This window comes from Sphaeroforma arctica, assembly GCF_001186125.1.
Source record: "Sphaeroforma arctica JP610 unplaced genomic scaffold supercont1.962, whole genome shotgun sequence".
NCBI classification, from domain to species: domain Eukaryota; class Ichthyosporea; order Ichthyophonida; genus Sphaeroforma; species Sphaeroforma arctica.
In genome coordinates, this window is record NW_014039596.1 from 4,722 (window position 1) to 17,650 (window position 12,929).

The 12,929-nt window shown below is 44.0% G+C and overlaps 5 protein-coding genes across 5 annotated transcripts in view; 2 read left to right on the top strand and 3 right to left on the bottom strand.

Moving 5' to 3' along the window:
* SARC_09449 (hypothetical protein) overlaps positions 1-5,698 on the top strand; it is a 6,776-nt gene extending 1,078 nt beyond the window's left edge. Inside the window, exons 2-9 of the mRNA XM_014296525.1 lie at positions 306-502; positions 1,106-1,249; positions 2,204-2,321; positions 2,815-2,941; positions 3,397-3,571; positions 4,249-4,375; positions 4,771-4,898; positions 5,465-5,698. Coding sequence (XP_014152000.1) covers positions 306-502; positions 1,106-1,249; positions 2,204-2,321; positions 2,815-2,941; positions 3,397-3,571; positions 4,249-4,375; positions 4,771-4,898; positions 5,465-5,587 — 1,139 coding nt within the window. The 3' untranslated portion in view covers positions 5,588-5,698. The remainder of the gene's footprint in view (positions 1-305; positions 503-1,105; positions 1,250-2,203; positions 2,322-2,814; positions 2,942-3,396; positions 3,572-4,248; positions 4,376-4,770; positions 4,899-5,464) is intronic.
* A 1,922-nt stretch (positions 5,699-7,620) lies between these two features.
* SARC_09450 (hypothetical protein) lies at positions 7,621-8,607 on the bottom strand (the record flags this gene model as incomplete). The annotated part of the gene is made up of 1 exon (XM_014296526.1): positions 7,621-8,607. The coding sequence occupies one exon, from the start codon at positions 8,605-8,607 to the stop codon at positions 7,621-7,623; it is 987 nt and encodes a 328-aa protein (XP_014152001.1).
* A 314-nt stretch (positions 8,608-8,921) lies between these two features.
* Positions 8,922-10,138, bottom strand: SARC_09451 (hypothetical protein; the record flags this gene model as incomplete). The annotated part of the gene is made up of 1 exon (XM_014296527.1): positions 8,922-10,138. The coding sequence occupies exon 1, from the start codon at positions 10,086-10,088 to the stop codon at positions 8,922-8,924; it is 1,167 nt and encodes a 388-aa protein (XP_014152002.1). The 5' UTR covers positions 10,089-10,138.
* Positions 10,139-10,193: 55 nt separating this feature from the next.
* Positions 10,194-10,724, bottom strand: SARC_09452 (hypothetical protein; the record flags this gene model as incomplete). Its single annotated transcript, XM_014296528.1, has 1 exon — positions 10,194-10,724. One exon carries the CDS (start codon positions 10,722-10,724, stop codon positions 10,194-10,196), a length of 531 nt encoding a protein of 176 aa, XP_014152003.1.
* Positions 10,725-11,234: 510 nt separating this feature from the next.
* SARC_09453 (hypothetical protein) lies at positions 11,235-12,544 on the top strand (the record flags this gene model as incomplete). The annotated part of the gene is made up of 3 exons (XM_014296529.1): positions 11,235-11,427; positions 11,733-11,844; positions 12,421-12,544. The coding sequence occupies 3 exons, from the start codon at positions 11,235-11,237 to the stop codon at positions 12,542-12,544; spliced, it is 429 nt and encodes a 142-aa protein (XP_014152004.1).
* Positions 12,545-12,929: the final 385 nt, after the last annotated feature.

Here is a 12,929-nt window from a genome sequence, read left to right on the forward strand (position 1 = left end):
ATACGTATCTGAAATCCTGGTAAAGTATCTAATTGGAATGAAATTTCTTTCTGCCTCTAGCTGGTATACTTTTGAATCGCAGTGCATATAGCGCTGGAAAACGTTTCTGTCATCTATTATCGTTAAGCTGCTTGCGATTTGAAATCGCTTTGGCAATTAAGCAAGTTTCAGTTTACAAAATTTGGGCGAACGATTTCAAAATAAACTTGACTCGTTACTGTATACGACTCGTTTCTCTATATAGGATCCTTGTTCGTGATTCTATTCTCTTAACTATAGATCGAATGTTGCTTTGGAATCTTCAGGTGGAGGCATGCCGAACCCGACTTCTTTCCCTTTCACTTCCCTCGAAGCTGAGTTAGTTGACGGAACTAAAATAACACTAAAAGGTTCTGACCTTAGTGAAACACTGCAGTACTCGGCAACGCCAGGATTGCCCAGATTGGTAGATTTGTGGACCAATATCATCGAGAAGGAGCACACACCCTCGACTGCTCACGCTGTAAGTGCTTCTGTGTCGATCTCGGTGCGAGTTTGCACCCTTCGCGCACCAGTGCGGTACCTGTACATGCGGACATGCCTACATTTTTTTCTTAGCCACGCATAGGCAGTAACAACATTTGGGGGTTTGCCTGACGGGTTACTTGATCACATTCGAATGTGACTGTGTGTGACCGGAGATGGATCCATTGGCGTGCCTTCTTTTTTTTTGTGTGAACAGCTCTAGTGCACCTATCAGCAAACATGTTGACACTAGTATATATATATATATACATAAAAACATACATTCATATATATATATATATAGACTCTCGGTAGGGTCAATAAGTATCAATGGGCGCGAATCGGAGGTTAAATTGAATTGTAATCACTTTTAGTCATGATATACTTGCTATTACATCTGCGACCGTAGGATACGTAGATTTTGCGGCTGTCTTGTGAGGTCCTCGCATATATATAAACGAGCAACATGCCATGCGGTTTACGGCACCGTGGTGCGGAGTGTTTTAAATTTGCTGTTGAATGTTGTAAATGTCTTATGCACGCATTGAACATAGTGCAAGCATATGACGAGACTAATATTCTCCTTATTTTTATATTGCAGTGGGGTGTGGGTGTAACTACAGGAAGTCAAGATGGCCTGGCAAAAATATTCGATATGTTTCTGGACGAGAACACGTCGTTGTTAGTAGAGGCACCCACGTACTCGGGCGCATTGGCATCACTCGTGCCGCTGGGCTGCAATTTGGTATGCTCAAATGATTACAATAAACACAGGCTCAAGTATGATCTGCCCAACACCTGGCTTGTATGGCTGCAAGTGGTGTTGCAATTTCAAATCGCTTAGGATACGTCTGAAATGTGTGTGTCATTTTTCTAGCGCATGTGTGCTGCTTGGCCACAGTCCCTATTGTGGCGTACTACTACTGATAGAAATGCGCACCCTGGCAAGCCAGCTACTGCCCATATTTGCTGTGCATGCGGATATCTCCGTAAATATATCGGAATATGGTCAACGGTATATATATGTTTAAAGCACAATGGCACTCTGATGCTAGGATGTTAATTTTTGTGAATGCCGTGAAATCCGAGCTCTACTTTATGCCGGCTGTGATCTTTATGCCGGCTGTGATACTGCGCGTGCAAGTACCACGCGCTATTTACCGAAGATTCAGACCATTTCATAGCCTTTGTCTATTTTAAAAGGCTACGATCATTGTTAAATAATGCCGCAGCTACTCTTATTATATAAGGCATTGCGCATAAATCATATATACTGCACACATACACGCTTTCGCGTACGTAGTTCACCTCATGCCACCTCGCATATCGTCGTTAGTATCACACACTTCCAGGTGTCTTCAATGTTTCTAGTACGAACATTTGAGTGCACGTCAACCCGACTTTCGACCACACATATGGCTAGAAGCGGCACCTCACAGAGCACATGGGACAAACTTTATATTGCAGAAGCAATATTGTCATTGGCAATTCTTTTATATTTTATTTGACCTGTGCAACGGCGCTACTCGCGCAATTATTCTCTGAAGTATCTGCAGCGGTTCAATCTTGCTGAAATTCAGAAATGAACACCCTTGCGTTCTGTCTGTCTAGCCGCCCACAATAGAAAGTTGTTCTACTTGCCTGTGTTGCGATACTATAGCTTGCATGCAATTGCTTCTACCTGCTCATCGGACCGCAGGTGAAAATACCAACAGACAGTGATGGACTCATTCCAGAGGAGCTCGACGCAACTCTAAGCAATTGGGATTGCAGCGTGGATGGCGTGAAACCTAAAGTTCTGTACACGATCCCTACCGGTAGGTGCTCACAGGCAAATTGATTGGGAAAGAGAGAAAGTGTGTGTGTGTGTGAGGGGGCGGGGTCTCTGTTCGGATGGCTACGGTTTCGATAAACCCTGCTCCTGAAGTCGCTGCGGGGTCGATTGTTCATGGAATTCCAACATAGCTTTAGAGCCAATAGATGTCAGACAACGCCAGAGGTGCCATATATATGTGACTGTATCGAAATATATCAACTGTGCGTATATTTCAGTGGCCACCGCGAGGAGTCGAAGAACTAAACCGGGGCTGTTAGTGCGCAAACTCAAGCGCACTCGCTCTCATACCCATTCGGCTTACCATCGCGACACGCCTGTCGTACCCTCAACTGTGGCGACGAGGGCGAAGTGAAAGCCATTGTTTTGTCACTACGATGAGTTATTATTTTTCAGTTCAAGCGGGAAGGTGTATGTGTTTTCTGAGCCGTACTACACGTATGTAATGTGGAGCATCTCTCATGTCACCGATGTAGGGAGCAATCCAACCGGGGCTACACTATCGTTAGAGAGGAGGAACACCTTGTTGAAGCTAGCCACTAAACACGACCTACTTATCATCGAAGACGATCCGTATTATTACTTACAATTCAGCGAGAAGAGGTATTGAATTGTCGTCTCTCACTGTTTTAAGAAAGTGAGCAGATGTATTCGCGATATTCTTGTCAGTGTTTGCCATTTGCGTCCGAGACTATGTAGCTCATACTGTGGTGCGGATTACGCATGCGCTTTCTCATATAAGCTCTATGTGGGCGGTGTCCCGTGTGTGTACAATCAATTGACCTTTAGACGGAATACACTCAGTCGATCAAACATGAGCCGCTGGAAGTGGAAGACATTTTTTTTTTTGGAGAAATGTGCTTTTGTACAAACGTCTAGTTGTGTAATCAACTGGTGCGTTGGACAATGTGGCCCACTCACGTCGCCACTGTCGTCTAGCAGGATCAATATCAATGTTAACATTCCACATTCAATATAACTCCTTCACCCGCCCTCTAAAAATAATAATACTATCTCTCCCTAAATAATAACGATACTATTTGGATCGCTCTCGGCAGAATTTCTTCGATGTTTTCGATGTGTAGCGATGGTCGAGTGCTGCGGTGTGATTCCATTTCCAAATTGATCTCTTCTGGTTTGCGTATCGGATTTGTGAGTGCTCCTACGCCGATTCTGCATCGAATTATGCTTCACCAGCAATCCTCTACTCTGCACACGTGTGGTGTGTCACAGGTGAGACATATTCGTATATATTTCAATCGTTCATGTACACACCTATTGCGATAGAATATATTATTATATTATATATATATATATATATATATATATATATTATTTATATATATATATATATATATATATATATATATATATATATATATATATATATATATATATCTATATGTATATGGATATGGATATATATATATATATATATGTGTGTGTGTGTGTGTGTGTACGGAGTGTGATTAGTTTTGGGTTGGAAGACTTGGTACGAATAGACAGGGTGTATAAATACCAGAAAGCTGGTCGGACTTACCAATTACCGATAGTACAATCAACGATACAACCTACAATAGAATATGAGGTGAAAGTGTCCAAGATACAGCAACGCCCGGTATGAGGTACTTATTGCAAGGACCTAGTTACGCAGCAGTAGCTCCCAAATATCCATAAGTGTTCGATATGCGAAAGAGTAAGTTTGCGTAATGTGACTTGATCCCCCCATTTGTCTCAGATGAAGGCGTAGTGCTTTCACGTCTGACTGATTAATAGAACCGACTAATCATATGCCACGCCTGTCAGAGGTTTCATTCGGGAAATCATACTAATTTGATACTCATATCAGACGTACATGCCAGTTTTTCACACACTTCTCATCAAACGGTTTGTCATCATGTATATATCAGGGCTTGGTGTACGCGCTGCTGAACAAATGGGGCCCAGATGGGTTTGAAGAGCATGTGCAGAAGGTCACAGCAATGTACGCGAAGCGGAGGGATGATTTCATGGCCTCGGCGAAGAAACACATTACAGGTGTGGAGTTTGCTTTCTTGTAATATGGCATGGGTGTGTTTTGAGCAAAGGCGACGTTACGTTGGTTTGCGTGCACTCTTGCTATGTATCGCGAAAGTGCGATCCAGATGTTGAGAGTATTTTTGAGTGCATTGTAGATGTATGTCCACGGCTACTGAGGCGTGTTGTAATCAGTACCATATCCAGCCTTGTGTCATCACGGGTTTGTAAGAATTGTGTATGGAAGAGCAACCGAACATATCAAGCTCGACGACATTGTGATATGAATTTCTCCAGAGAGGATTGGACCCAACTCCGGCACAAATTTAACATATAGGGTTGGTTGTCTACTGCACTGTTTCGCATGTTGCTCGTACCTAGCTCTGACACGGATCAACGCCTATCGCTTGTTACAGGTAAAGCTGAGTTTCACGCTCCCGCCGCCGGCATGTTTGTATGGTTCAAATTATTGGGTGTTGAGGATTCAACAGATATAATCAAAGAGAAAGCGGTGGAAAAACTTGTGCTGATGGTTCCAGGGAAGGTATGTATGGCTGCCTGCCTATATAGTCTTTGGCGAACTGTGTTGTTTGCTGAACCAGGGACAATGCGTCTAAGTAGATCAGAAATGTGGGAGTGACACCGAACACGTTGTCTATTGAAAACCAAGCGAATGTATTTTCACGTGTACGACCATGGGTGTTAGAAATATATTGGGCCATCTACAGTTGCCGTTCGATCTGATATTCGCAGATTCTGAGTTTACGGCTGAGTTTACGACTGAGTTTACGACTGAGTTTACGACTGAGTTTACGACTGAGTTTACGACTGAGTTTACGACTGAGTTTACGACTGAGTTTACGACTGAGTTTACGACTGAGTTTACGACTGATTTTGCTCTACAAAGTCACCACCGTCCCCCGTTGCGTGCCGTTGCTTGACCATGATTTCCAATGATTTCGAGTACTTCAAGTGCGGAATGCCATTATGTATCTTTAAATGTATTCTCAAGTAATTCATTGATTGTTTTATGCGATGCGTCATACCTGCTCGTCTATACACTCGTTGCACTTCCTGATGTGTGATTTTCCACCACTCTTCACCATACAGGCTTTCACACCCGGCGGTGGTCCATCACCGTATGTGCGTGCAACGTTTTCCACTGCCTCAAAGGAAGACATGGAGGAAGCCATGCGTAGATTCGGCGAGCTACTAGATGAAATCAAGCCTTAGTAAATATTTCCACGAAGTAGGGATGTGTAAGTGAGAGCCTTTTCTTTTGATGTCTGTTCCGTGCAAGTACATCGTAATGAGAGTAGTCATAGAAAAGGAGATACAGCGAGGGTGGGTTATTGTGGAATGTGCGTTATTTGCATGATGCTTTCTTTTTTTATCATCTGTAGCGTATTTATCTCTTCCTACTATTCTTTTCATACATTTGACCCGAATTTGCCAACGCATGCCAATCTTAAGCATCGGTATAAATCTTATCATTCGTACAGTGCATGCATCTTAATGTGGCGAGCATGTACTCCAAAATTCATCTCTTGCATACATAATGCCTGTGCTACTACCGGCACTCTTCTACATATTCCAAACCCCTACTGGCATCCGTTTTTAACCGCTAGTACTATAATTCTAAACCCCTACTGGCATCCGTTTTTAACCGCTAGTACTATACAGACTCTTTTGATATCGGAGGTGCTGCAGATTCTTCCAATCGATACATTCGGCCGTCTGACTCTAGCTGAGCACTGATTACCAGCATACAGGAGAGAGCTATCTCGTTACATACAACTTGTGGATAAGTCGAACGATTTTTTATGGAACAGATAACAATTTGCATGGATACATATATCTGAGATAACCTCCTGGCTGGTAGGAACTTTGAACGATACGAAAATACGAGAAAAACACGGAAACTATCAAATGAATTCTATTGTCAGGAGGCGGAGCACTTTCCCAATCCCATAGAACAAAGAATAGAACGAACAGGGGCAGATCACAATCTTTGCACGATTTATTGTTTGGCTCAAACTATGCTTTTTCAGTCCCGCGTAATCTAACTTTCTATATACAAGTTTCTTCCATTTGGAAACTGTCAAGTCTTAATGGTAAATGGTAAGTTTTAGGAAAACATGAGGCCTCGCGCATAAGCGTCGACAACTAGTTGCTAGCGATGGATGTTCATTGTATTGACCAGCGTCTAGTTTGGCAGCAGTAGAATATCCAGTAGGTCGCGCCAGCATATAGTGATTACTTTGCTTGCTTTGCTGCTTCAATCTTGAAGAAATCAAGACGTCTGCACTTTGGCAGAATCAAGTCAGATAAGAGGAGCTCTTTAGACGTATATACCATACCTAAAATACCACTAGCAAGGCATGTGTCATCACATACACAGTGAGCAGTAATATACACCCATCCATATATCCCTATTTCGGTGCATGTGTGTACACCCCAGCGGAGAGCAATTTAGTCTATATTTGAGTCCGTTCTGGTGCTGCACTTTGAAAGGTCAGACTGAGCCCTGTACATTCATTGGGGTTGGTCCTTTGCTAGCTAACATACCACTACAGTACAAGAAAGCACACACTCCGAAGTGTGGGAAGCTTTTGCTTGATACGAGAACTTATATCTTAACCTTCCTCTACTACAAGCCCCAGTGCAGGTAGGGGGGGGGGGGGGGAGACGAGAAATGTGTTACGGAAAACCGCGTCTAAAACTTACAGCGGCACACGGGACAACTCGTGTTTCTGCCGTGGATGAGGAGATTCCGTACGCATACATCGTGGAAAAAATGTCCACAGCCAAGCTTTCGACTCCCTTCATCAGGCATATGGTCCAGTGATGCCTGTATCGTCTCCAGACACACAGCACAATCCCTGTCGACACCTGCTATCTGATTGCGAACTCCCGGGATCTTCCTCAGATTCCCATACGTATTGCGAACCCAATTTGCGCCCGCGACGTCACCGGTGTGAGAATTGTAAATCTCTGGAGACGATAAAAAGACATCACCCATTTTTTCTTGAAACACTCGCGACATTAATAGCACCGGGTGGGGAAATGTGAGATGATATTCACCGAGGTGACGAATTCGCGCAACCCACAAGAACATACCAACCTGAGTCACGATATCCCAAAGTTAGACTACTCAACGGAGAAAGCATGAACCATCGAAATGAAATATATGAGCTGGAGATATCTCATTGCATCCAAAACATAAACGCACCTTCTCATCGCATGGTAAACATACATGTACTTTCTCACTGCATGAAAAACATCCACGTACCTTGCCATAGTTCTGCCGTGCCTTGATGTCTGGAAAAAGGATCGGCTTGACCTTCAAGCATTCCTAAACGTCGAAATCGTTCGTGAAGAGGCACTATAGAATCAACATCCCCTGTAGATTGTAGACAGCCTCTACAGGTATGGCCGTTGTCACGGAACCTGAATACCGGGAGCAGTTCACTGCACAACTCACACAGTCTCATCGGCGGATCTGTATCCCTTGTTATACCCGCCTCGTAGGAGACACACGAGAAGCATATAATCTCATCACACCGGAATTCATTCGTCGGGCGCGTCACATGACACACCACACACTCTCTGTCAGCTTGCGAGTCACTCCGTAGCAAGCTTCGCACAGCTTGGGCTCTTTGCGGAGGGGGAGTGAGTGCGCGTTGTCGGCGTGTTCGGCGCGGTCGTCGTGAAGTTGACGACAGCCCCGACCGTCGCACTGATATACAAGCCATGCATGTACGTGTGCCACGTGTGCCAATAAACAGATTGTTTGAAGGCGTACTGCACAACTCACACACACTGTCAGTTTGGTCAGCCTGACCAGCTTGTGGGTCGAATGTCGGCGTAGTGCTCTGTGGAGGACTATCGACCGGGGCTGATATTGTCTTCGCAACGGAATCTGATTGTGACTCTTGATTTGACCTCGTACGACACGACAAGCATACATCGCCATCTAAAGGAAAGCCAGAAGCGGGGACAGTTGTGCCGCAGGATCTGCACTCTCTGGCCAACGATCTACCTCGTATAGAGGCGTCAGACCGACGATTGGGACGGTTGGTTGTCCCGTTGTTTGCTACCTGAGGGGATCGAACGCTTCCTCCTTTAGCTGCGCGGCCGAAGGTGTGCCTATCATCAGTGGCCGTATTTTTGCTTTCAGACAACATCGAATCGCACGCACGACGTTGTGTGCAGAACGGCATCGCCGGGCGTATGTCTTCATTCCTCGCCATATCTGTCGCTTTAACAGAAGAGGAACTCTCCCCAGTAGCCTGGCTACTGCCTGCTTGCAGTCTTGCTGCTGTGGCTGTTGCGCTGGTTTCATGTGCTCCACATGCCTCACTTCCTGTGATGAATTTATCTATTAGTCCAAATGCACGATACAGTATTGGTTCTGGAGGACTTGATGCAATCTCGCTTTGGGCGTCAGCGTGCCCGGCTACACTTTGTCGTGAATTGCGTACTTCAGCAATATGATCGGAAAAGTTGTCGTCATCCAGGTATTGGTCTATCCCTCGTGGGTATCCAAGAGTTGCCAACCGCGCCCTTAACTCCCGGCCTGTAGAGGCATATCTACATTCGTTTTAGCACCTGAACGGCTTTCTACCTGGCTAGATATATGAGGCGGTATTGCCTTTGGAGAATTTGATTCAACCTCAGCTTCAGAATTAGCATGTGAATGTCCTAAGAGACCACGACGTCCTTCCCAATTATTCTCATTGTTAAAGCTGTCCAACGTGTTATGGTCCAACACACCATCATCTGCATTCGATATATCCTTTTGATTGGCAAGGCCCAAAGCACTGCGAAGCCCCTCTGTGTTGAAATTAGCCTCAATAAGTAATTCAGTTCGTAGGGCGCCTATAGCGGGCAGCAGGTCGGCAGGATTGCTTCGAACATTGTAACCTGCTCCCATTGAGTCAAGCATGTGCAACATTTCTGTCCGGAGCTCGTCATCGTCACTGTACATGTCACACAAACCATTGTCTTCCATGATACGCTGTACGGCAACCCGAATAGGAGGTTTTCCCACGTCCTTTCGATTGTCCTCCCGATATCCGTTATCGTAATCATCATCAAACATACTAGCAGTAATCGTATTCCAAACACTGTCAGATTCTTCTAAAATGCTCCGTACAATCGGGTCAATTTGTACAGGGCGTAAACCTAAACCTGCAAAGGACCTAGCACCAGGAATTCCAAGCGCGCTTGCACGTAGATCTTGTTGGGACGCTTCATCCAATATACCCGCATTTTCTCCAAACTCATCACGAAGACGCCCATCTGTGATATCCCGACCTGAACCTCTAACTACGAATCCTGATCTGCTCTTATGACCGCTATCGTTCGCAGAGCTGTCCTCCCAAGCGCCAGAGTTTAAACTGTGCTGGTCAACCAACACATTCTCACTCGTATATGACTCTTCTGTACCGCACCCAATACCGTTACGTATGCCCTCTACACTATCCCTGCATTCGGCATGGCCATCGCTTTCGGAACTGTCCTTCCAGTCAAAGTGATCATCTGCATAAAGCGCTTGCTGTGGACTCGACTTGGCTAGACACTTACTCATCCCCTTATGCGACTTATCTGACCCGCCTACGCCAGAGTACAATATATCCGACTCGCGCACTGCCACGGGTGATAGATACGACATACAAAGCTTAACGTCCGACGAACTACCCACGCACTCCCTTTTATCCAGTTTTTTCATCTTGCCGACACTCGGCGAGTATCTGCCCCTAGCTTGGCCTACGGACTGAGCGTGAACCATGTTCTGCACGCAGACTATGCACCGCGCAAGTCCCTCGTCCTGCCGTCATTCGTAGTGGCTGAAGGCGTCTGCGTCTTTCTTCGCAGAACATAATTTACAACACATCATGTCCACTAACACTGGTATGCGTGTCCTCGGCTTCTCCCGCGATTTGCGCCTGCCTCGGGTGGATGTCCAGTACTCGTCGGGTTGGTTACGTTCATCAACACAGGTCTTGCACCGCGCACGCCTTTTTGCGAACTCGAGCTCTACATCGCCGAATTTAAACTCGCGCAGATCTCGATTGCATACAAAACACGTGGTAGTCATATCATCCGAATTTTTTATATCTTCTTGGGCCCATACACCCTTCGCCACACATGCTTTACATCGGACGCCTTCCCCCGAGCCCTTCTTATTTCTCTGGCCCTTGCTAAAGTGAGCATACGAAAGACTCCATGTACATGCACAGCATGTAGTGTTTGTTTTCTGATGCTTCGACATTGACAGATATTTAGCTGCATCACTTAAAATGTCCACACGCGCCCATGTATCTTTGGTCACACAATGCTTGCACTTGATAGCTTCGTTTCCCATCTCACTGAATAAACTCTCACTAAACTGATCACACGGTAGAATGCACGTGCATGAACCACATGTCCGCTTGTAGATATCTTGCATGCTACAGGGAATAAGTTGCCTTCCGTAAACTAGCACGTATTTATTTACGCCTTATCTGTTCACATCGCGAGTGTGTTTGGGTCGACAATCGACAACTTTTTTTTTATAGTGTTTTTCTTGGCAGGGTTTCCTGCCTTATCGAAACGGGAATTGACGCCTGACAGGCTGGAGTATGTAAATATGAGTCATGACAGCGACAAAATATTTTTAAATATATCAAACTGAAAGTTAGCTGGGCTGCCAGTCAATATTTGGTATATATGTATGTCTTTGTTTACGATCATGATCATGTGTATGTGTATGTGTATGTGTATGTGTATGTGTATGTGTATGTGTATGTGTATGTGTATGTGTATGTGTATGTGTATGTGTATGTGTATGTGTATGTGTATGTGTATGTCTATGTGTATGTCTATGTNTATGTCTATGTCTATGTCTATGTCTATGTCTATGTCTATGTCTATGTCTATGTCTATGTCTATGTCTATGTCTATGTCTATGTCTATGTCTATGTCTATGTCTATGTCTATGTCTATGTCTATGTCTATGTCTATGTCTATGTCTATGTCTATGCCTATGCCTATGTCTATGTATATGTCTATGTCTATGTCTATGTTTTGTCTATGTCTATGTCTATAACTATGCCCATGTATATGTCTATGCCTATGTCTATGTGTATTAACGATATTTTTGTAATACATTTTTGTAATACATTTTTATTATTATCATCTTCTTAATATCAAACTCCATATCCGCAATCTGTGTTGATAAGGCATATATATATATATATATATATATGACTAATCCATTTATATGCAGCTTCTTATGCACATAAGGTGTATCCTGCGTATGTATATGGTCCCCTACACTCACCTGTGTACCGTATCCCCCCCTCTCAAATGTTCTGTGCCCATGTGATGACAGGTGGTACGTTGGGCCCTACGTTCGTCACTCTCATGTTACAGATTGGCAAGTGCCACGACAAAGTGCTGATCATGGGAAGTATTGGTTTACTGTTCCGCAGCTTCCGCCAAAGGTATGTCAAACAAAGATTACGGAGGAAAGCTGTTTATAGTTCTATTTATAGCACAGCATATAGGGAATGGAGTACTCTTTACAGTTCTATTTATAGCACAGCATATAAGGAATGGATCAAACAGCTGTGTATTATTTATAGTTCTATTTATATCACCTGCTATAGGGAATGGATCATAGAACTGAGTACTATTTATAATGTATTATTTATAGTTCTATTTATATCACCTGCTATAGGGAATGGATCATAGAACTGAGTACTATTTATAAAACCCCTAACACAGACACAAACACAGACAAGCACAAACACAAACACAAACACAAACACAAACACAAACATAAACATAAACACAGATACAAAACACACAACCAATCGAAGCACACACTGAGAATGAGATGCGTCTCAGTACACTCATCCGCATCTCACCATTAGCCATGAAAGCCGCCCCTAAACCCTAAACCCTAAAGACAAGTGGCCTTGGCAGACATATACATCGCATACCATGCAGTGCTCACCTTTCTCCTAAACCGATGCCATTGCTTTGTGGTTTGTTCTTTATCTCTTTGGCGAGCGCAGAGACGAGCTCTTGCGTGAGCTTGCGTGTCTGCAGCTGCTGGTGTCTAAGGGTGAAGTAGAGGCGTACCACAATATCACCCAGAACATCGCCGAACTACTGCAGATGATGGTAGGTAACATGTGAGAGGCAGGGCTCACTGGCCAATGGCAGCTATGGATTCAGGGTTTAGGGTCTGCTTGTGTGTGGCGGGGGTGAGTGTGGTGTAGTGTTGGCAAGGGTTAGAAATGTGGTCCTGTGTGCGATTCACACTACTGCCACGTCATTAGGCCAGTCACAGACCTATCGCATGACGTACATAACATCACAGAAATAATGCATAAGATGAGTCAATCCACAGGCAATATATATATATATATATATATATATATATATATATATATATGTGTGTGTGTTGTGTATATATATATATATATATTATTATTATTATTATTATATATATATATATATATATATTATATATATATATATATATATATATATATATACTACGTACGTACGTACGTACGTA